The 22,684-nt window shown below is 34.5% G+C and overlaps 1 protein-coding gene across 1 annotated transcript; it reads left to right on the plus strand.

Annotated features, from left to right (window-relative positions):
• Window positions 1-2,678: 2,678 nt before the first annotated feature.
• Window positions 2,679-20,755, plus strand: LOC133324401 (tyrosine-protein phosphatase non-receptor type 9-like; the record flags this gene model as incomplete). Its single annotated transcript, XM_061533245.1, has 5 exons — window positions 2,679-3,760; window positions 4,041-4,201; window positions 16,031-16,260; window positions 16,328-16,535; window positions 20,529-20,755. Coding segments are annotated over 5 exons (1,908 nt in total), but the record flags the coding sequence as incomplete, so codon positions are not given.
• Between the last annotated feature and the right edge of the window lie 1,929 nt (window positions 20,756-22,684).

Consider the following 22,684-nt stretch of genomic DNA (forward strand, 5'->3'; position numbering starts at 1 on the left):
CAGTATACTCGGACGTGGCCGACCATATGATACGCTACACAACTTCCACGAAAATCTAACTTTGTGTGGTTCTATATTCTGATTTTGGGCAATATTTGCACTCTCTTGACCTCCACCGTGGGTTGAGTTGTTATGTTCGGATTTGAATTGTGGCCTATAGATCGGCTCGAAAAAAACCAAAAAAAAAATTAAGTTTTCGGTCCACTTCATCCCAATATTATTATCCGATCATCACTGAAAATTACAGGCGTTGTCCTTGACCATACCTGGACCCTCACCTGTAAATATTTAAGTGTAACTCCCACATCCGAATACATACGACAATGTAACTGGTATCAATTTGATGACCAACTACTCCTCTTGGATATATTGTCAACTTCTTTGGCCTATGTTATTCAGGGGTAAATATATACGCTATAGAAAATACAATTTTTTTAATTTTCACACAAAAGTCAGGGTCCATTTGACCCGCTAAATATTGACCGATCTTTATCAAAACCGGCATGCTTATTCTGTGGCCCGATCCCCTTCACCATGCAAAAATTCGATGTTGGGGCCATAATTGCGGCCTCTGGAGCGACCAGAAAAACCGACAAACATAAAGTTGTTGGTCCATTTCATCCCCTAAATATTTACCGATGTCTTCATTGGCCAGAACCCATCCTACATGCAAAATTTCGTGAAGATTGGTCCATAACTGTGGCCTGTATCGTGTTTACAAGTTATAATGGACAGACGGACGGACACACATGCTAGTCGAGATATGACGATCGGTATGCTTAAAGGTGGGTCTAGGACCAATATTTCGCGGCGTTACAAACTCTTGGGGCTGCACAAAGCTATAATACCCTGACAACATAGTTGTGTAGGGTATAAAAATTGGAGCCCTACAACTGTTTTTGTAATCTATAGTCTCTTCATTGCCCACTGTATTATAGAAAGAAAAATGTCTTAGCAAAATTGATGATTGCTTCTTTGAAGGAGCTGAATGTGTTTTAGCAATATAATAAATTGAAAGAATATGGCATATTTAGGTTTTCTGCTTGCAGATTATCTGATAACTTGCATACCTTTTGAATTTTGAAAAGATGGAAAAAGAAGTCCTTCTTACTTACCAGGAAATACCCTTAAGGCATATATGTACAAGGAAGTTAGTTATGCCATGTTCTGACGGGCATTCGAACAACGTAGTTCGCTCTCAGAATTACGTACATGAATTAACCCGTTCATACGACAATATTCCTAATTCATGTCATCAGAGTTTTTTATTTCAAACTTTTTGTTTCTTGTTTTACGCCAAAATTCTAACATATTTACATGAATCACATATGGATCTAAATAGAAAAATTAATTCTCTTTCTCCTGACTATAGTATGAGCCCATATCTATTTACTTTTAATTCATGTTTTACATTTTTTCTGAAAATATTGTTGTTTTCATACATTTTTATATTTTTTAAATTCAAATGTCACATATAAAAATTTGGAGAATTTTTTGTTTGAGTGTCCCCAAATTTGTTTCTTGTTTTGTACGCTAATTAGAACCATGGGGAAAGAAATTCACATTGCATTATGTAGAAAACAAAATTTACATCCTGCTGCATATATAAAAACTAGACAATTTTTTACTTTTCATTCATCATTTTCAATATTACTAAAAAAGTTTGAAAATTTTATAAATATTTTCAAGCTGTCAAAATTAATTTATTTTCGATAAATGCTCTCAGTTGTTAGGGATGGGACAAATTTCTTGGTGATTCAGAGAGTGATTCGAATTGAACTATGTACAAAAATCGGTGTTCGCTCAGACAATTTTGTATGGGGAACTAAGTAATTACTTCATAATTAAGGGTCGAACAACGAATGAGAGAGCGAACAACGCTCGTCTGTACATGGCATTAGAATTAATAATCCTACTTAAAAATTAAATAAAAACCAATAGCAACGAATTACATAATATCGTGCAATTGTTTGAAATCTCCCACTCAATAGAGCTCATCAAATGATTTCCTAGAAATTTGTGTAAAATCGAAATTATTACACCATTACTGCCGCCATCAAAGTCAAAAGTCATGACACGTGTAAGTTAATTATTATTGTATTTGTTGTTTAATTTTCCGATTGAATCAGAGAAATTTTTACAACAAAACAATCAATTGTAAATATTCAAACTAAATGAAAACGTGATATGGGTATTAGTGTTACCACTTGTTGGAACACCACTTTTAAATATATAAACAATGATGATGTGATTGTGAATTAAAATAAAATTCGTGGAAAATAATTATCTCTGTGACCGCAACTTTATTCCGTTGTAATATAATTATTGTTGTTACAAAGTTGAGGTTGACTTAAATGGGGATAAAAGAATCTTGTTTAATAATTTTTTTCACGAGGACTTTCATAATTTTTAAAAAAATATTCTCCGGACAAGTATCGAAGACTTAGCGCAGTTTTAAGGAAAGAAAATTTTTTAAGAATTATCAGATCCATAAGTGATTTTTTAAAAATATTTTCTCAATTCGAACAGTTTAATAATATATTGGATTTTTTGCCATAAGTTTTCCATAGGAAAAAATGCAATCTTAAAAACTTCTATATATCAAATCCTTCATATATTTCCCCCCAAAATTATATTCAGCTTCGAATTTTTATTAATTCTTCTTTTACTTGTTTTCTTTACAGGGTGGCTATCCAGCACGACTGAAAAAAGTTCTCATCGTAACGGCACCACTGTGGTTCAAGGCACCATTCAAAATTCTGCGCCTATTTGTTCGTGAGAAATTACGCGAGCGCGTTTTCACTGTATCAGTGCCGACGTTGAGCTTGCACGTGCCACGCCAAGCATTGCCGATACATTTGGGCGGTACCCTGGTAATAGATCATAACACATGGTTGCTGCATTGCCGCAAATCGATGACGAATCGTGAAGACGAATTGCTCGCCAATATTGGTGATTTGTCGCCAACAGCAGCTGTGGTCGTAGGTGGCACAATAACAGCCAATCAGAATAACCTAAACAATCAGCAACACATCACAAATACCGCCGGATTGGTGGTGGTGACCAACGGTGATTGTCAACGATTTCTGGCGGAACCCAACGAAAATATCACCACACAACAAATAGTCAACAATCAAGGTACCATCACATCATCATCCGCAGCAGCAACAGCGTCACCACTGACAAACGGTCATCATAACAGTACATCCACATCATCATCATCAACGACCTCCTCATCCTCAATTGCCAATAATTTAAATAATCTGAACGCAGCTGCGGCCGTGTTATCCAACAACAAATTGGTGGTGCTAGGTCTAGCCAACGGCAGCAGCAACGCTGCCACCACCATTAACGGTGATCACTTAGCAGCCGTACTTTCAACAAATTCGTCAGTCACATCACCGGTGGTGGTTAACGGCATAGCTACGGGTATCACAGCTATAAGTGGTATTGCCGGTAGTGGTGGAGGAGGCGGTGGTGGAGGTCTTCAGACACCCACATCAACAACGACTACAGCAACACCAACCGCCACTAATAGTAATAGTGGAACAACGGGTCTCAACGATTTCTGGACCGAGAACCCACCAAGTAGTGCCTCGTCGGGTTTTAGTGATGACGACAGTCTGGCTGGCCAAGAGGGTGATCCAAAAACAATTGAACAAATTGTTCAAATGGTAAAGGCACGAGGTCGTCAGGGACTGGTTAAGGAATATGCTGAAATACGTAGTCGAGCACCGGATGGCACATTTTTACATGCCAGGTAAGTAACAGTGTTGATTTTGGAAGAGACAATTGCTTAAAACGGAAGAATAAGTCAAAATATTTGAAATAAAATACTAACTAACTAGTAACATTCAAATCATGTCGTTATATTTGAATGTGTTTCCAATTAATGATCATAAAATTCCACATTTCAAATAATAATGTTTCTCGCCAACCATATTTTTTATACTGACTTTTCTTCCATTTAATCAATTGTTTTCCTTTTTTAAAATTCCCTTAATTTAATTTCCTCTCTTGTCTCTCTCTCTCCCACCTAGAATGCGCAATAACTTGACGAAAAATCGTTACACAGATGTTCTTTGCTACGATCACAGTCGAGTTGTTCTGTCACGGATCGATGGTGATGATGTGTCCGATTATATAAATGCCAATTTTGTAGATGGTTACAAACAGAAAAATGCATACATTTCAACTCAAGGTATGTCAATAATTTTCAGAACATTTTTAAATAAGAAAACAAAAAAATCCGAATAGTCAGGTGTTACAATGACACAACGAAAAAAATGCACCTAAAAAAACTTAGATAATGTCACGTTCAATTGTAATTTGGTATTCTATTAAGGAATTCGCATTGTAATTGTCTTCATTTACGTGGTCAAACATTAGATGGGGTGTGAGCCAACGTTTTTTGTGTTTATTCATTAAATTCTTAACTATCTTGGTGGAGACGCCTTTATTTATCTAAAATAAGAGCTGTAACACCAATGTTGACATGCAAATGCTTATGCAGGTAGTAAAAATACATTAACACATATTTTAGACAACTACCTCACATTTTCACCTTTTAAATATGTAACCTCTTATCAACCAGGTTGCAAGAGGAAGGTACTAAATTATAATAAAACTATATGACCCTCTAAAGAAACTAATCTCTGTGTATCCTTCGCATATTCTCCGTGTTTTAGCTAGCAGATGAGTTATGAAAGATGGACAGGAGTTATTACGAAAATTTAAGTATTTATTAATAAAACATTGCCTTCGGAATAAAATAATAAAGTTACTCGCCAATTTCATTTTTATTTTTCTTATATCGTCCTCTCGATATCTGAAAATAAGTCTGCTACAATCCGTACACCACACCATGTTTGCTCCGCCTACTCAAAAGCTCTTTGCCTGCCTTGTCAGTGGCATATTTAACAAACAGTTTCCTTTCTTCTTAAGCTTGCGCCAGCTACGCATTTCAAAACCGGAGTTTTGCTTCTCGATCAACCTCTATATTGAGGTCACCAACCTACACATGATCTCTCCAACTGGTACAACTGCCAGATTAATCCCAGACAATGTGGTTCATTGTGGTCAGAAGATTCCTTATTTCTACAGTTTATGGCCTTGACCTCCTTAATAGTGCAAATCCCACAACCAAACTCTAACGCTTGGTGGTCAACTTCGCCCGTTAGGAAAACGATCTTTAGATTCAGGTCGAGTAGCAAACAATGACTTTCACTGAATCACCCGACCTCCCTACTAGGGCAACCTCATCCTTAATAGGGCGAATCCTATAACCAAACTGTAACGGTTGGTGGTCAATCTCGACCGTTAGGAAAACGATCTTTAGATTCTGGTCGAATAGCAAACAATGACTTTCACTGATTCAACCGTAGGAAACAGTTTTGTCAATGATAGCTAGTATTTGGTCGTCCATTTATCGATTTGGCTTTTTAAGTGGAACCGATCAGTGGAACATCCGATTCCAAAAATTTCAAACGGCATTCGTAAGAGAACACTGCTAGGTTTTCCACTATCCTTCTTAGCCGCTATAGCAGAAGGTGACTTCATTGCAGCCGATTGCTGTTATGGCCTCGACCTCTTCATTTCCAAGAACTTTCAAAGGAACAGCTGAAAATGTTGTGGTTTCTGCGAGCCTTTATTCTTCCTTCTGGTCTATTAAGTTTGAGTCTATGGTTAATTTTAGTTAAAATAAAGGTTGTAGCCTAAACTAATGATGTAGTCTTTCTAGTCAGTGGGAAGTTTCTGCCGACTATTTCCGATATGGATAGTGACTTTTCGACTCTGTCCATCTAGGCACATGCATGCCAATGGTCTTGGCGTAAATCCCACTAAGACAGAAACTGTCCTCTTCACTAGGAAACGTAAGATTCCATATTTCCGCTTACCATCTTTGGGTGGAGTTACCTTATCCCTTTTTTGAGATGCAAGACACCTTGCATCCTCGACCAGTAATTTTGTTGTACTCTCCATTCTTACATATGGATGCCTTGTATGGTGGCAAGAGGTCAACAAGAAGATACTGCTGGCTAAAATTAATGCAGTACAGCGATCGGCTTCGATTCTGAAAACTGGAGCGCTAAGAAGCACACCACAAGTAGCTTTGAATGCAATCTTGAACCCCCAACCATTGGACTCTCTGGTTAAATTCCAAGCTGCTAGATGTGCCCTGAGGCTCAGGGAATCGGATGACTGGAAGTCGCTGAACTTTCGCCACGCTAGCTTATGGGCCAAAGATGGAGGAAGGTACTGGTGCAGGCGTTTACTGCAGGGAACTAGAAATTTTTTAACTCATATAAACTATCTTTGCAGCGTTTTTCAAGCAGAAATCCTGACAATCACAAAAGCGGCTGAGATAGTCATAACACTTACTACCGATAGTCAGGCGGCCCTTAAGACTTTAAAGTCGTGCACTATTACTTCAAAAATGGCTCGTAACTGCAAGGTTGCTCTTCATGATGTAGGACGGATTGTTTAATTAGGTTGGGTTCCAAGACAGAGATTGCCGTCGAGCTTGCTCGAGGGGGTTTACAGTCTTCCATATCTTTAAGAGATATGTACAATCGCCCAATGGCTATTTTATAGGCAGAATTCGTTTGAACTACTGCGAGGTAGTCGGCAACAGATGGACAAGCGAACCTGGCATTCTTCTCCGGAATAGACCCCAAGCAGATCCTAAGATTTATTAAGACTTTCACATGGCTAAAATAAGCACTTTTCTCAGCTCTCCAACACCCACTATCTTCTATCTTTTCCATTTTCTCCTCTCTTCTCATGTATTAAAGATGATCACAATGGACAATAGTGACTGTAGTTGCCAAAGTGAAGAGTCTAGGTATTCGTGTCAGAGTCCAAATTTTTCAACAGTTTTTTTTTTGCTCTTGTGACATTTGCGACTGGAGTTGTTGGAGGAGTCATATCTAATTCGATCGCAAACTTTGTTTTTTTTTTAATTTAAGGGATTTTGTTTTAAAGCTTCAGAATCCATGCGCCACCGAACAAGTGGAGGAAATTATGTCGACCTTCCCCTAATAGCATCACATCTATGGGGTCCTGTGATACGAGGACTAATATATATATTTCTATCATAGGCAATACTTTACTTCTGTTAAAATTTTTTACATTTTTAAGCATGAACGTACGGTTTGATTAAAAAATACGTGTTGTTTCATGTGGCGACTGGTCCGCTTGAATAACTTCGGACGGTCAATTGTAAGTGGAACACTATGTTTGTTTCCTAAATCTATGATGAGGTCTATAATTGTGAATTTTTTTGGTAAATTTCCGGATGCCTAAATTTATTTAAAAATCTAATTTCTCTAGAATGTTTTTTTTTAATCTTGTTCAGCTTTTAATTGAACTCGCCTTTATTAAGCTCATAATCTTGACATGCCTCTTTTTCTGTTATTTTTTATAGAAATGCTAACTTAATTAAGCAATTCTTGTCCGCATAGAATTTACAATAATAACAACGTCCTTATACTAAATATAGTATATGTGTTGGCACATGACAAAGGACGAACAAAAAAATCAATACTTAAACATTCTCTACGTAGAAAACTATATAAAGAAAAATGTAGAATAATAGATACAAGGACGGTCATTAACATAAAACTAAGATATAACAATTGCAAACGAGCGAATGTATGTGTACAAGGTGTTCAAAAGGGGAAAAGGAAAATTGAATGGAAATGGAAAAATTATGATGTGCCGGAAATAAAAACCAAAAAAGAACCAAGTCGACGTCTGAGATGTGGCAATTTTATTAATGTATAAATCAAGGTCCAAGCTAATGCTATTTGTGGGAAGCCTAGCTAAGCCAAGCCAATGGTATTTAAAGCATAATAAGATTAGGATAATAATAATTAAATTTTTTGTATATAAAATCGAAGCTGAAAGAAAGGAACGTTTCTTAACTATCTTTATTTCTAATTACATTATGTGTATAGCAACAAATATTAACCGAGTAAAGGTAATAATTTTTATAAATAGCCATTCACACAATATGCATGCAAAGAGGAGGGGAGTAGTAGTGGTCACATGAATGACGCTATCTCTTGTGTTATTATTTTTATAACTCAGGTGGTATTATTCCAATGTACTCATCATTATTGAGTTCGGGTGATAAAACTAAAATAATGAAAAATAAACGGCGACAGCAAATAAAATCTATTCGTGGCAGTGGCAAAACAAAAAAGCCATTAATGATAGCAAGCAATAAATAAATGTCCTTGTGTGTAGGTGGTGGTGGTGGTGTTGCTGATGGAAAACACGTTAGTTGCTTGTATTCCTCTTGTATTATTTGTGATGGCTACTACATACATATGTATTTAACAAGATATTTTATTTATTTTATTTTTATTTATTTTATTTATTCAATTCATTCCATAATACTAAAGCCTTCAAGGCCAATAAATAGTATTAACAATCATAACATTCCAAGTAGAACTTATAAATTAACAACTATATAGATATAACCTAATTACATATAATATGTTATAAAATAATATAATTGGCTCCCCAGCCATAACAAAAAAAAATATTCAGCTAAATAGATGCAAGTACTCACCACGATAGCAACAAATATAAACAAGATTTAGTTAAAGAAACAAGACAGACTTAGAATATATATTGAATATTATGTGATTCAAAAGAAGAAAAAAAATATGAATGCTGAAAAAATTCATCATTGAATAATCACCGCTGAAGTTTAAAGTGGTTCATTAGTTTTACTCTGAAAGAATTATTGGAGTGTGAAAAAAGTCTCAGTTCCACAGGTAAATAATTCCATATCCTTGCAACACGTATTAAAAATGATTTCTCAAAAGAAGAGTAAAATATCCTAGGTATATAAATTTGTGTACTTCGCGACGAAGATATAAAGCCAAACATATTTGCTAAGGATAGAGGTACACCATGCTTGATTATCTTATAGAAAGTGAATAGCAACTTACTAGAAAGAAAATGCTCAAAATCAACTCCCAATAATGTTTCAACATAACCAGATATATGTTCACGTCGTTTTAATCCGTACACAAAACGAGCAATACAGTTTACTATACGTCTTAACTTAACAACAATTCGATCAATAGTGCCAGAAACCACTTCTAAACCATAACTAACATGGGGCATCAGCAACGCAAATGCTAACCTTTTTTTCACCCATGATGGAAGAAACAAGTTAGAAGAGTACAGCCTTCGAATAGTACAACAAACTTTGCGTTTAATCCAGTCAACATGTGACTCAAATGAAAGTTTATCATCCAAAAATATACCCAGAATTTTATGACAGCTTACGAAACTGATACGATTCTGGGCTAAAAAAATATTAATATCATATGCTTGACTACCGAACATAATGGCCTTGGTCTTAGAAGGGTTAATTAAGAGACAATTATCGATACACCATTGCCTAAAACGTATAAGACAAATATTTATTTCCTCTTCAAAATCTGTAGCATATTCACTCTCATCACAAAAGACTAAAAACACATCATCTGCATATATTAGTGGTGTACAGTTAACGTCAGAAAAACACTCAGCAATACTGTTAACATAAAGCACAAACAATAACGGACCCAAAACAGATCCCTGCGGAACACCACATTGAAGCGGGAGTAACATTGAAGATTCTCCATTATAAAAAACAAATTGCGATCTAACACACAAGTAAGATCTAACAAGTTTGCAAGCAGTACCAGAAAAATTGAATTCATTCTTGAGTTTATTCATCAACATTTGGTGAGAAATTGAATTAAATGCTTTAGTGAGATCTAAAGAAACAACTACCGTATTCTTATTAAGATTTGTGTTATGTCTAATCATATCCGTCATATAGAGCAACAGCCCTGTAGTACTGTGATTCCTACGGAATGCAAACTGACCATTATATAAATATCTGTTAACATGTGTCAGTATTTGGTTTTTCATAATGTGCTCACACACTTTAGACAACACAGGGAGAATTGATATCGGTCTAAGATCATCATAGCTATGTACAACATTGCCTTTTGGTATAGGGACAACACGAGCTTTCTTCCACAACACAGGAAACATAGAAGATGTTAGAATGCAGTTAATTAAGTCCAAAAAATAACTAGAAATGTAAGGAAAAACAAGTTTTAAGAATTCCAAAGGTATTCCGTCTACACCAACTGCTTTAGATTTAATTTTACCCAGAGCCATAATAATATCATCAACATCTACACAACTAAAAGAAAAACCAGAGTCAATGCCATCAAATTCAGGAAAATCAGAATTATCAACTTCAGATTCATTTGTAACAAAGGACGAATTAACTGCATTAACATCAATATGCAAGGTAAGATCATCTCTACCTAAACATCCTGATACTCTAAGAAATCGCCAAAGAGCTGTTGATCCCATAGCATTGAATTTTTTGGAGTAAAACCTCCTACGTTCACGTCGTATAACTGACTTCGCTTTATTACGGTACTTACAAAAGACTTTCCACTTTTCATAGCACTTATCGGACTGATATGAACAAAAAGCAATATCACGTAGGGAACAAGCAAGTTTAATGGAATTGGACTTAATCCAATTTTCACCATAATGAATCCTTTTTCGAACTAAAGGAACAAATCCGAATAACTCCATAACAAGGGTTGTTAATACAGAACACTTGACATCAATGTCAACAATATTGCGAAAATCGACATCAAAGGTAGACAAATACGAACATAACCCATTCCAATCAATATTCAAGTAGTCCCGATATTCAATAAATTCAAACACGTTTTCAACAGCAAATTTTAGCGATGCAAATATGAGAGAATGATCAGAAACAGAGGGACATATAGCTTGATCAGATAGGAAAACCATAGAGCTATCACTAACTAAGACAAAATCAATCAAAGATGTTGAACCATGAGACACATCAAAGTGAGTAGGCCTAGAATTGTGTATGATAGACAGATTTAAACGAAAACAAGCACTACGAACACATGCAGCTCTGTGTGGATCAAACAAATTACAATTAAAATCACCAACTACCACTATGTTGGAATATCTTTCAAAAAGATCAGCATGATGATCCTCGAAAAAAGTGAAATCACCAGGTGGGGGCAGATATACAACACCAAACAAAACCTTAGAATCACCAGCTAAGAGCTCAACAAAAATGGACTCACATTTGCCTAAGACAGATGATTTGAATACAATTTTAAACTTCACACCACTCAAAATATATATAGCAACACCTCCACCTCGAGCATTAATGCGATCATTCCTTACTAGTCTATATCCAGGAATATCAACCATTCTATTAGAGATATCAGACTTAAACCACGTCTCAGAGAGTGCAAGAACATGTAAGGAAGAACCAAATAAAATCGATCTCAACTCACAAAATTTAATTGAGCTGTTAGATGGCCTTAAACTTCGGCAGTTTAAATGCGCAATGTTAAAATTATCATGACATGAGCCAAGTATCGAATTTATGTACACGTTGTTGCTAATCGCTGGTCCACAATTTGCACTAAGAGACATTAAACGAAAAATAATTGATATAGCGGGGAACCAAATATATATAAAATGTTAAAAACCTTTTCCTTATTATTTCAAAATTCATTACAAAATATCACATATTTAAGACAGCTGATCGAATTTTCAAATGAGATCAGTAATTAAAAATTTCAGTTACAAAAAATAAAAAGCAATTATAATATTTATAAGAAATCACAAAAAAAAAAATAAAAAAGATCAAATATTTACGCCTTCAGCATCACACAGCAATTCATCACACTGACTTGAGTTATAAGTGACTTCTCTGCCGTCATCAAACTTAAGCCATGCCTTCAATACGTCTGAATTCAAAATTTTGAATCTGTTTATCACCTTCAAACGACGAAGTTTCTTGCATACGAAGTTCAGATGCGCTGCCGCAGGAGAGAAATGATCGTTCAGATAGACACGACTAGTTAAACCAATTCCTAAGTCACCCAGCAAATCAGAAACTTTAAGATTACGAGTTTTGAAATACTCTTTCATAAGCAGATCACGTTTTGACACCTTATTGAACTTCACCAAAATTTGCTTTTTGCGGTTGATATAACATACGTGGTTTATATCCATGCTGGTGAGTGGAACGTTGTAAACAGAGCCCAAAGCAATCACAGGAGCTTCCAGATCATTCAGTCCGTCTGGCAACCCTCCTATAAGAATGTCAGAACGATTCATCCTTTTGTGCATCACATTATCTTCTTTTTCCAGAGCTACAAATCGAGCAGAAGTAGTTGTTTCAACACGACGAACATTGTCACCACATTTCTTTATATCAGCCCTCATTTCAGCAACACATGAACTGACTTCCTTTTTTATGTCGTCGAGAACCATTGTAAGTCGATTCTGTTCAGTTTGATAGTTCGACATAAAATCATCCAATTTGGCAGTTAAGCTATTTATCTTTTCAACAACATCATCATTACAGGCTTTGTTGTTGAGATTGGGCTCACAAGCAGGACATATATAAGCAAATGCCTTCACAGTCCTCAAAACACATAAATTTTTCTCCTCTATATTCGCACAAGAGGCATGAATCCAGCTGTTGCAAGCTTTGCATAAGACACTAGTCTGTGTTTTGGTTACAGACTGGTTGCATATTGTGCACTTTGTAACTTTAGAAACCGGCATATTTAAATCAGTAACGTAGCAAACAGCAACAAAATTATTAAAAAATGTCGGCAGGCAATAGAAAAAGATATTAGGGTCATCCTTCAAAGAACTAACAACAATGTTCTGTTTACAATATGTTTTACACTTATCAAGCCTTGTTTTTGTAGGGCTTATCCAAATAGTAAATATATTAGATGATTATGTGTGAATGTTTTGTAGAAATGGGTAATAAATAAATTTAAGGGGACCTCCCCCATTTTCGATTTTAAATTTTTAAGATTTTCATTGGGCTGGTAAATGAATACCAATGCATGTTAAGGTTTATAACCGTTCACATATATAATTGAAAATTTAAGGGGACCCCCCCCATTCTCGGTGTCAAAATTTTTTTTGATTTAATTCGAATCTACTCTAATTCTAGAATGTTCCTACAAAATTTCAAGTGAAAATCTCAAGAACTCTTGAAGATATAGCCGATTTATTGTGTCAGCATCAAGTGACGGCTAAAGGGCTTCTCAAACTTTAAACGCGTTTTTCTCAAAACGAATGGCGGGCACGATAACTCAAAAACTAATAATCCAATCGGTTTCAAATTTTGACACGTTTCTCTGGGAGTGTGTAGCTCTCGTATGAACTAGGATAAAGCCAATCGGTGAAGATCTTCCTTATTTTTTAACTTAGTTTGTGGTAAAAAATAGGCGATTTTCCATAAAAAAATTTTCAAAGTTCCGCCATTTTGTTAATTGTTGTGCGAAGTCAATAATCCTAGTTCATACGAGAGCCAGACATGTCCCCTTTCTAACACAGTTGGAATTTTCGGATTCCGATGTTCCAGTGAGGAGTTATCATGCCCGCCATCGAAAATATGGACTTTTCTTTGAACCCAAAAAACAACAACAAAACAACAACAACAAATTTTGGTAAATTATTTTTCTTCCTTTTTAAATCTTCAAATATATATGTGCCAAGTTACAAACCTTAACAAGCATTGGTATTCATTTACCAGCCCATTTAAAATCTTAAAAATAAAAAATCGAGAATGGGGGGGGGGGGGGTTCCCTTAAAGGAGAAGAAAACTAATTTTCAAATTTGTTATTGTTGTTGTAGCAGCTTGCACTGTTCTGAGTCCAAAGAGAAGATGGGCTTAGGTGAGTGGGTTTGGCTGGGCAGCTGAATAGGTGTAGCGTGTCATGTGGTCCATTACCACATGCCGGGCAGATATTATCGACCTCTTCATGAGTTCGTGCCCAATATGAATTGGGCGGCTACATCACCACTCTGATTGTCTCTGGTTTATCGAGGTAGCTGCTGCTCTTCTGCACTTATCGTAGGCGGGTGATCTCCGATGATTGTATTCACACGATATTCTCAAATTGCTTCCTCAACTGCATCCGTGTGAATGCGGTTCAATCCTGCTTGATGGCCTGTTGATGTAGAGGCTCCGAAAACCCATACCCTAAAATATTCTTAAAAATCCGTATACACATTATTCCATATAAAAATAACCATTCATCCTCCAACAATTTAAATGTAAATGCATATTTCCGATTCTTATATACCCCACTTAAAATTCTGATTACTTAGTCCATGGAAAAATTCATAAAATCTATCAAAAGAATATCTTCAAATCAATATTTTATGTTTAGTTTAATTATTAAATAATTTAATCATTCTAACCTCAATGTTTCTACTGAAAAGAATATTTAAAGACTATTTTCCGAGTCGTGTGCCAAAAACGAGTTTTCTTTTATTTTCCATCCGTCCTTGTCTTGCAAATCTTTTGTGTACAGCAATACCATTACAATTACGAAAAAGACCTCCAAAAATGTGAAGACTTACAAATTCACTTTGAGCCAATGAAAAAAAAAAAAAAAATAAATGCATACCGCAATGCGAATGAAAACTACAAATTCCCTAAGGTTGTATTTCTCCTCCAACCTAACTGACCTAATGATCCATTTACACCAACTACAAAAACTGTTGTTATGGAAAATTTTCGAGAAAGTTTTTTTTTTGTTCTCCCAACATGTCGATTAATTTTGAAATATGCGGTTGACAGTGTATATTTAATGATATCGTCCTTGTATTTGGTTATTGTTGTTGTTCCTTAAGTTGTCTCTCTGACTAAGTTATTGCGTCTTATGTTTTTGTATAAAGACCTAACCTTGACCCATGTCTTAACTTTCTGTTTGCTGTTGTTATTATTGTTGTTGTTGTTGAGTGTCATTAAGTTTCCTGTGATAAATTGATTTTTATGACAGTTGTCGTCGTTACCATCACTGGGTTGGGTAGATGATAGGAATAAATGGTTTTGGTGGGGTACGGCACCTTTTTAACCTTCCTTAAGTAAATAAGTTGTTTTTTTCGCTTTCCTTATTTCATTTTTTGTAATGGTCATGCGGATATTTCCAGCACTCGTAAAGAGATGTTTGCTTTTGTCGTTTTTTAACTTAAGAATTTTGTGGTTTTCCATGGAAAATCTTTGGAATCAACTTGATTGCTTTACAAAATAAATTTACTTTAAGGGAACCCCACCCATTCTCGATTTTAATTTTTCAAGATTTTCAATGGGCTCGTAAATCAATACCAATGCTTGTTAAGGTTTGTAACTTTGCACATATATATTTGAAGATTTCAAACAGAAGAAAAATAGTTTACAAAAAATTTTTGTTATTGCTTTGTTGTTGTTTTTTGTAATTAAAGAAAAGTCCCTATTTTTGATGGCGGGCATGATAACTCCTCACTGGAACATCGGAATCCGAAAATTTCAACGGTGTTAGAAAGAGTACATGTCTGGCTCTCGTATGAACTAGGATTATTGACTTCGCTCTAAAACTAACAAAATGGCAGAGCTTTGAAAAAATATTTTTGGAAAATCGCCGATTTTTGACCAAAAACCAAGTTAAAAAATAACGAAGATCTTCACCGATTGGCTTTATCCTAGTTCATACGATAGCTATACACTCACAGAGAAACGTGTAAAAATTTGAAATCGATTGGGTTATTAGTTTTTGAGTTATCGTGCCCGCCATTCGCAAAAGAGAAAAACGCGTTTAAAGTTTGAGAAGCCCTTTAGTCGTCACTTGATGCTGACACAATAAATCGGCTATATCTTCAATAGTTCTTGAGATTTTCACTTGAAAATTTGTAGAGACATTCTTGAATTAGTGTAGAATCGAATTAAATCAAAAACAATTTTGACCCCGAGAATGGGGGGGTCCCCTTAAATAGACTATAAAGTCGTTGCAATATTTTTCCCAGAATTGAGAATGTAAAAAATAACTTTGATACCAGTGATTATTTTTAGAAAACAAATTGTTTATTTTCCTTTTCAAATAGTTTTTATTGTTAAAATTAATTATTATTTTTTTTTTATATTTTTTTTCAGGCCCATTACCAAAGACATCCCAAGATTTCTGGCGTATGATCTGGGAACAACATTGTTTAGTTATAGTTATGACAACACGTGTTATGGAACGTGGACGCGTTAAATGCGGTCAATATTGGGAACCAGCCGAAAATAGTTCCTTAGAATTTGGAAATTTCCATGTGCGAACACTTAGTATAGAAACTAATGAAGATTATACAGTAGCCTCATTAGAATTGAGAAATACAAAGGTATGTTTGATAAATAACCAAATTATTGTCTAAATCCATACTAAGTAACCGTGTTTTTCTTTTGCAGACTGATGAAGTGAGAAATGTATCACATTGGCAATTTACCAGCTGGCCGGATTATGGTGTACCCAGTTCAGCTATGGCCATGATAACTTTCTTGCAAAAAGTTCGTGAGAAACAGGCTCAAATGGTACAATCATTAGGTGATACATGGGCCGGACATCCAAGAGGACCACCAATTGTGGTACACTGTAGTGCGGGTATAGGAAGAACAGGTAAGTTTCAACAATAATAAAATACGCATACATAGCACAAATTTTACATACTATATTTGATACACATATATTGGAAAACTTTAAAGACTCAGTGTAGAAAATGGGACTAGGACCTGGAGTATATCGAAAATTATTTATGACGGTTAAAAAAAAAATGCCAAAAATTCTCACAACACCGAAAATTGGGAATATCGTTGGGACTTTATCAGCCTGTTTTTGTAAAATTCTAAACGAACGAATTCGAGTGACTTACGACCAAACTCCTTGGTTTTGAAAAATATGTCATTTATTTTTGTTTTGAATCAAAAAATATTTGTTTACATAAACAAAGGTTTGGTCGTAAGTCACTCGAATTCGTTCGTTTAGAATTTTACAAAAACAGGCTGTATATCTGTCGAAATGAAAACCAGTAAGGAAAGTAGTAAGTCGGACTGGGCCGACTATATGATACCCTTCACCACATTGGGTATATTCTTCATATGTATCCGAAAAGACGTCGCCTTTTTTAAGGAATGAACCTATGCTGAATTTTATTTCATTTTGATAAGTGGGACAAATTTGTGCAAATCGATTTAAGGGGACCCCCCCCCCCCCCATTCTCGGGGTCAAAATTCGAATCTACACTGATTAAAGAATGTATCTGCAAAATTTCAAGTGAAAATCTCAAGAACTCTTGAAGATATGTCCGATTTATTGTGTCAGCATCAAGTGACGGCTGAAGGCTTCTCAAACTTGAAACGCGCTTTTCTCTAAACATTTTTTTGCGAATGGCGGGCACGATAACTCAAATACTAATAATCCAATCGGTTCCAAATTTTGCAACGTTTCTCTGGGAGTGTATAGCTCTCGTATGAACTAGGATAAAGCCAATCGGTGAAGATCTCCCTTATTTTTTAACTTGGTTTTTAGTAAAAAATCGGCGATTTTCCAAAAATATTTTTTCAAAGGTCCACCATTTTGTTAATTTTAGAGCGAAGTCAATAATCCTAGTTCATACGAGAGCCAGACATGTACTCTTTCTAACACCGTTGGAATTTTCGGATTCCGATCATCCAGTGAGGAGTTATCATGCCCGCCATCAAAAATAAGGATTTTTTTTAATTACAAAAAACAACAACAAAACAACAACAAAAATTTTTTGTAAATTATTTTTCTTCTTTTTTAAATCTTCAAATATATATATGCAAAGTTACAAACCTTAACAAGCATTGGTATTGATTTACCAGCCCATTGAAAACCTTGAAAAATTAAAATCGAGAATGGGTGGGGTTCCCTTAAAGCAAACTTGACACACGCTATTCGGTATGCTGCACTGTTTAAAATTTAATCTCAATCAGACACCAATTGATATATGGAAGCTACGATATATGTAAATCTGAACCGATTTCCAGCAAACCTGCCAGATATCAAGCTCTCGTATGAACTAGGATAAAGCCAATCGGTGAAGAACTTCCTTGGTAAAAAATAGCCGATTTTCCAAAAAAAAATTAAGTTCCGCCATTTTGTTAATTGTTGTGCGAAGTCAACAATCCTAGTTCATACGAGAGCCAGACATGTACTCTTTCTAACCCCGTTGGAATTTTCGGATTCCGATGTTCCAGTGAGGAGTTATCATGCCCGCCATCAAAAATGAGGACTTTTCTTTGATCACAAAAAACAACAACAAAACAACAAAAAATTTTTTTGTAAATTATTTTTCTTCTCTTTTACATATTCAAATATATATGTGCAAAGTTACAAACCTTAACTTCAGTACGTTGTGTCAATCGGCCTAGCTATGGATCTTTAGTGCACAATTTACTTAAAATCGGACAAAAATATATATAGGCCAAAATACGTGCAAATCGAATGATTTTCAGGCACTTTGGTCCATCATTTACCTAAAATCGGTCGAAGCTATATCTAAATCTGAACCGATTTTCACGAAACTTAGCACTTATGGAAGCTATATCTAAATCTGAACCGATTTTCACGAAACTTAGCACTTATGGAAGCTATATCTAAATCTGAACCGATTTTCACGAAACTTAGCACACATCATTTTTGACCTAATTTGGTAGGCTATACCAAATTTCGTGCAAATCGAAAGATATATAAGGACTTTGGTACACTATTTACCTTAAATCGGACGAAAATATATATGGGAGCTATATCTAAATCTGAACCGATTTTTCCCAATTTCAATAGGGTTCGTCCTTGGGCCAAATAAGGGAGCTGTGCCAAATTTCATCCAAATCGGATCATAAATGCGACCTGTACTTTGTTTACAATTTAACATCAACAGACGGACGGACATGCATAAATCGTCTCAGAAAGTGATTCTATGCATATTCTCAAAAGGAACCATGTGTCTATGCACAAAGACATAATACCCTGTACCACAGTGTGGTGAAGGGTATAATTACCGCAAATATTTTTCCCTTTACTAAAACATTCACCGATATATTCCATTTTCAATACCAAAAGACCAAAGCTCTATTTTGAATACTGAGCGCTTTATCGTAATTCCAACAGACGGTCCGAAAATATATATACTTTATAGGGTCTCCAATAAATATTTCGATGTGTTGCAACAGAATGACAAATTTAATATACACTTCATCATATTGACCTACAATGATATTCTTAGAAAACTATCCGAACATTTCCTAGGAGGCCTAAATACAAAAATTGATATGTGATCCTCCTAATGAAGGTTCACACTTTGCCCCGTAATTTTTTAAGGAATCCTTTTTTTACTACATTTATAACCAAGACCTTCCTCAAGATATATCTCTTAATGATTCTCTCATAATACTTCCTCGAGAGATTCGCTTCCAAAATTCATTCTTTGAGCAGTGATTATTCCACAAGAATTTCGCTTCAAAAATCCATATTTTAGACTATAATACCTCCCCAAGACATATGCATTAAAAACTCAACCCGCGATAATTCCTCAAGGAATATTTTTATATAATCCTCGCTTATACACGTGACTCTTTCTCAATAAAATATCTTTAATTTGTATACCTCCTTAAAAATCTGCTTTAAAAATTTACGCTTACTTCGAAATACTCTTCAGAAATGCCCACTTTGTGCCGGCATACTTCCTCAGATAACCTGCTTTAAAAATTTATCCATGAACCTAAAAATCTGAAGTAAGTTTTCTTCAATAATATTCTAAAAAACCTGCCCGAACACTTCTAGAAAGACCTTCATAAAATATTCTTTAAAGGCGAAAACTGCTGAAATTAGATATCAAGTCTGACTTGTAATACTGCTTATAAAAACTTAGGCTTTGACCCGTGATTCTTTCTCAAGAAATGGTTTTTAACCTCACCATTTGAGCCGAGATAATCCCTTAAGAAATATACTTTAAAAATCCACTATTTAAGCCATAATACATCCCCAAGAAATTCGCTTTCAAAAATACATTCTTTGAGCCGTGATAATTCGTCAAGAAATTCGCTTCCAAGATGCATCCTTTTAGCCGTGATAATTTCTCTAGAAATATTCTTTAAAAACTCCCGCTTTGAGTCGTAAAATTGCATCAATTAATATTGTGATTAATATATCTGACCATAAACTACTTCTTCAGAAATTTGCTTTCAATAATTCCTCAGGAAATTAGCTTCAATAATGCATCCTTTGAGCCGTGATACTTACTAAAGAAATCTGCTTAAAACCCACGATTCTAGCAGTAATTCTTCCTCAAAAAGTCTGTTTAAAAACACTTCTTCGGATGTGATACTTCATATGGAAAAATTCTTCAAAATATAACGTTTTGAGTAGGAATACTTTCTGAAGAAATGGTATTTCAAGCCCTGTACTTTTTATTTTCCGTTCTTATCCGAACAATATTTTTTAATATATTAAACTTTAGTATTTACGGGTTGTTCTCTTATTTTTCCTTTTAATTTAATTTCAAATCTTCAATTTCAAGTTTTAATACCCTGAACCATCATCTACTAATCTAACAACTAACTAATTCTATTTTCTTCTATTTCATTTCAGGTACATTTATAACATTGGACATTTGCATATCTCGCCTGGAAGATGTTGGTACGGCTGATATTCGCGGAACGGTGGAAAAAATTCGTGCTCAACGTGCATATTCAATACAAATGCCCGATCAATATGTATTTTGTCATTTAGCACTAATTGAATATGCGATCTCAAGAGGTATGCTGAAGGCTGTCGATTTAACGGGATTCGATGATAGAGACGAGGATTCCGAGTAAAATGGGCGGCGAGCAACATCTACGATGCAACAACAACAACAAAAAATATTGTTATAACAAACAATAAACAAATATTTTAATTGATTGAAGCCAACACTACCAACAACCACCACCAATTCTCCAAAACAACAACAATAAAATATGTTTTTCTGACAAAAGCAAGAACAACTAAAACAAATCAATAACAATTTCTCTTAAGTAATGTTAGTTTCCAAATAACAGAACAAACAATCTTTTTGTAATAAAAAACAAACATATAAAAATAGTTTATAATTATTGCAACAACAACACATAAATAGTTTCAAAGAAAACTTTCCTAGAAATCAAATAGTCCATAATCATTGATAATATTCATGTGTTTTTTCTCTATTTGTTATTTATTAACATAACGGTTTTTTTGTATTATGATAACTGTAAACATTAGCTTTGGCCCGGACATATTCAAGGACAACTTTGTTAAACTCTCCTCTATGGCTTATTTATAATCTACCTGGGAGTTAGGTCGGTCTCTGTGTGTTTAGTCTATTTCTTTTTTGTTTTCATTCTCTGTTCTTGGTAGTAATGTCTCAATGAACAACTTCATCAATATATATAACAACAACAACACTCTATTGAACCAGATTTTTTAATGTAATTTGTGGATAGTAATTTATGTATGGGAAAATATTTAATAACACAACAAAAAGAACAACAACAAAATGCTGTTAAAAACAAAACCAATAAAAGTCGTCGCGTAGTTTTTTTTAGAAATCAGTGATTTGTAGATGGAAGAAAACAATAAAAACGAAAAGAAAAAACATAAACTAAACAAAAGAAAAGAAAAACAAAATTTATGTTAATTTTTATTTTATTTTTTGTTCTATTATTATTAATAATTATTATATTCTAATTCTAATTATTTAAAATTAAATAAAAACAAAACACATTTTTTATGTTCTCGTATTATAAACAAACAAATGATGAATATAAATGTTAATTATAACAAAAATAAAAACTAAATTTAACTTAAACATAATGATAACCTTTATATATATACATAAACGTAAATAAAACTAAATATAAATTTAATTATACATATATAAATATATATTTAAAATAATTCATAGTTAAATGAAATAAAAAAGGAAACATTTTAATTTAATACATAAATAAACAACAACAAAATACAAATCTGTAAATCTCCAGAAAAAAACTAAAACTAAATTTGTTTTTTATTTCATTTCTGTATTTGGTTTTGTAATTTTTTGAATATATTGGCCATTTTAAAAATCACGTTACACTTTACAAATACTTGGGAGATTGTAAAGCGAATCCTTAAACATTTTTAGGTGAACCTATATAGAACATTTGTTTCATGGGAGTCTTGACCTTTCACGTAGCTTTGCATAATGCAGCAATACTCAAGTACCCAAGATTTTTTTTTTTTTTTTTGATTAAATCGAAGCAGATACACTATATTTCATGGGATTATAGAGGATTAATCATCTTTTGTTTCCAACATGAAAGGTTAAGATAACTAACATCGGTTCATTATTAACATATTCGGTTGGGGAAAAAGAATTTTTTTATTGTGTAAATTGTTTAAAACGGTAATGGCCGATTTTTAGCTCCTGGGCGGTGTTACGATGGCTAACATATCGCTAAACTTCGATCATTTCTCCGATTTTATCGACATCTTCAACGACCAGCCTACCTGTGGGAGGTGCGTCTTTAACATCAAAAATTTCTGAACGGAATCTACGAAACCAAAATTGCACATAATTGGCTGTTACAGTATCGGAACCATAAACATCATTCACAATTTTAGCCACTTGCCTTGCATTTTCGGCTTTGTCAAAGAAAAACTGTAAAATATACCGAATTTTCTCTTTGTTCACTTCCATTTTTAACACCCTGTAACTCACAACTGAATGCACCAAACAAAAAAAT

The sequence above is a fragment of the Musca vetustissima genome, unplaced genomic scaffold (genome assembly GCF_032173495.1).
Source record: "Musca vetustissima isolate MV318-11 ecotype Yass unplaced genomic scaffold, APGP_CSIRO_Mvet_v1 utg39152, whole genome shotgun sequence".
Classification (NCBI taxonomy): Eukaryota; Metazoa; Arthropoda; class Insecta; order Diptera; family Muscidae; genus Musca; species Musca vetustissima.